Here is a 2,500-nt window from a genome sequence, read left to right as displayed (position 1 = left end):
GAAAGAGAGATAGATAGATAGATAGAGAGAGAGAGAGAGAGAGAGAGCAGAGAGAGATAGATAGATAGATAGATAGATAGATAGATAGATAGATAGCGAGAGACAGAGAGAGACAGAGAGAGAGATAGAGATAGATAGATAGATAGATAGATAGATAGATAGATAGATGTGAGAGAGAGAGACAGAGACAGAGAGAGAGATAGAAAGAGATAGATAGATAGATAGATGTGAGAGAGAGAGAGAGATAGATAGATAGATAGATAGATAGATAGATAGATAGATAGATAGATAGATCGATGTGAGAGAGAGAGACAGAGAGAGAGAGAGAGAGAGAGAGAGAGAGAGAGAGATAGATAGATAGCGAGAGACAGAGAGAGACAGAGAGAGATAGATAGATAGATAGATAGATAGATAAATAGATAGATAGATAGATATGAGAGAGAGAGAGAGAGAGCATGGTGGACGTGACTCTCTCTCTCCACCCACACGCAAACATTCATTGTTATGTCACAGAACTGGTAGCGTGCGCACACACACACACACACACACACACACACACACACACACACACACACACACACACACGCACACACACACACACACACACACACACACACACACACACACACACACACACACACAGGAGGATTGTGTAGTTTTAGTCGGCGTTGGTTCAGGATTTGCCTGAAGCTCAGAACAGATCCGCTGCATTGTTCTGCTGGCTTACCATGGCTTAGTCATACTGTGTGTGTGTGTGTGTGTGTGTGTGTGTGTGTGTGTGTGTGTGTGTGTGAGCCTACATGTGCTGCGAGGCGTTGGGGAAGGCGGTGCTGTACTGCGGGGCGGAGTCCTCCGGGCCGTGCGGGGCGGCGTGGCTCAGCACCATCAGCACCGGCCGGTGAGGATAGACCCGCTTAGAGGAGGCGGAAGTACCGGATCGACTCCGCCGTGATCAGGTCCGTCAGGTAGTCCTGCTCACACACACACACACACACACACACACACACACACACACAGACACACACACACACACACACACACACACACACACACACACACAGACACACACCACACACACACACACACACACACACAACACACACAGACACACACACACACACACACACACACACACACACACACACACACACACACAACAACAGAGGGACAGACCCATGTAAAGATGCAGAAGTAGCAACAGATTTTAACAAAACTAGAAACAACCGCCTCTGCCAATAAACTTTGTTTTATCATTGCAAGGACAGTCTTTATTTATTGAACATATATAATTAATGTGATTATTAGGTCAACTTAAAGGATTTTGATTATTATTGTGACACTGTGACAGTGAAGTTGACCTTTGAACTTTTGGATATAAAATGTCATCACTTCATCATTTTATCCTATTAGACATTTGTGTGAAATTTTGTCATAATTAGCGTATGAAATCTCGAGTTATGGCCAAAAACGTCTTTTGTGAGCTCACAGTGACCTTGACTTTGACCTTTGACCACCAAAATCTAATCAGTTCATCCTTGAGTCCAAGTGGACGTTTGTGCCAAATTTGAAGAAATTCCCTCTAGGCGTTCCTGAGATATCGAGTTCATGAGAATGGGACGGAATGACAACCAAAACCCAAAACATAGGCATTGAAAAATCCCTTCAGATCCCACTCTTCCTCCCCCTGCCTCGTCTGCTTCTACGGCACTAGGTGATTTCCTACGTTTCCCAGAATGCCTTTCAACAGCCCTCAGAGAACAGCCATGAACCTGTTGCACTCAGCTGGTTTTACATGTAGGTGGAGACAGAGAGAGAGAGAGACAGTAAGAGCAAGAGAGACAGAGAGTTTTTTTCCAGTCTAGAAAAAGTCTCTCCTTCACTCAAACCTCCAGCCTGTCTCTCTGCTGCATGTGCATGCTGGTCTCTCTCCTGCTCTCTCCTGTGGTGGAGAAACTGGTCTCTCTCCTCTTCTCTGATGGATTTCTCCCTGTATGATTGTTGAACGTCTCTTGGTGCAAAATGGCGGCTCTAGAAAGAAGCTCTCGCTCTTTGATTCTGACGGACTAAAACTGACGAAAAAAAAAGTCCAAAACTGTAGAGGATGGAATTTGCAGAAGTTTTATCATTTTGTCATCCAAGGACTTTACTATTGTCTTAAAAAAAATAATATATTAGAGCTGTCAATCATTTTGTAAGTGCAGGAGTCACTTTTTTTTCAAATGGTGAAGATCTGATTTTGGAAAAAAAATCCTCAAATATTGACAGATGAATGGCAGGTAGTACGTTTTTTTTTTTTTCCCCCAAATGGATAAAAAGTCTAAAAGTCTAGCGGTTTTTGGAGTGTGTGTGTGTGTGTGTGTGTGTGTGTGTGTGTGTGTGTGTGTGCACCTGGGGGTACTGCGCTCCGTGTTTCTCTCTCTCTCCGTTGCGACACAGTGTGTAGTTGTAGAAGCGGCTGTTCTTCACCAAGCCGAGCCACTCCCTCCATCCAGAGGGAACG

General features: G+C 44.3%; 1 protein-coding gene across 1 annotated transcript in view; it reads right to left on the bottom strand.

Annotated features, from left to right (window-relative positions):
* LOC139640523 (extracellular sulfatase Sulf-2-like) overlaps positions 1-2,500 on the bottom strand; it is a 10,701-nt gene extending 8,201 nt beyond the window's left edge. Inside the window, exons 1-2 of the mRNA XM_071514692.1 lie at positions 2,389-2,500; positions 801-971 (exon numbers count right to left, since the gene is read on the bottom strand). Of these exons, the coding sequence (XP_071370793.1) occupies positions 801-886 (86 nt within the window). The 5' untranslated portion in view covers positions 887-971; positions 2,389-2,500. The remainder of the gene's footprint in view (positions 1-800; positions 972-2,388) is intronic.

This window comes from Centroberyx affinis, unplaced genomic scaffold (assembly GCF_046629955.1).
Source record: "Centroberyx affinis isolate AG114_WGS23_722 - 3 ecotype Tasmania unplaced genomic scaffold, CSIRO-AGI_Caff_v1 ptg009663l_1, whole genome shotgun sequence".
In the NCBI taxonomy this organism is placed as follows: Eukaryota; Metazoa; Chordata; class Actinopteri; order Beryciformes; family Berycidae; genus Centroberyx; species Centroberyx affinis.
Note: the sequence above shows the minus strand (reverse complement) of the source record. Positions and strands in the feature narration are given on the sequence as shown.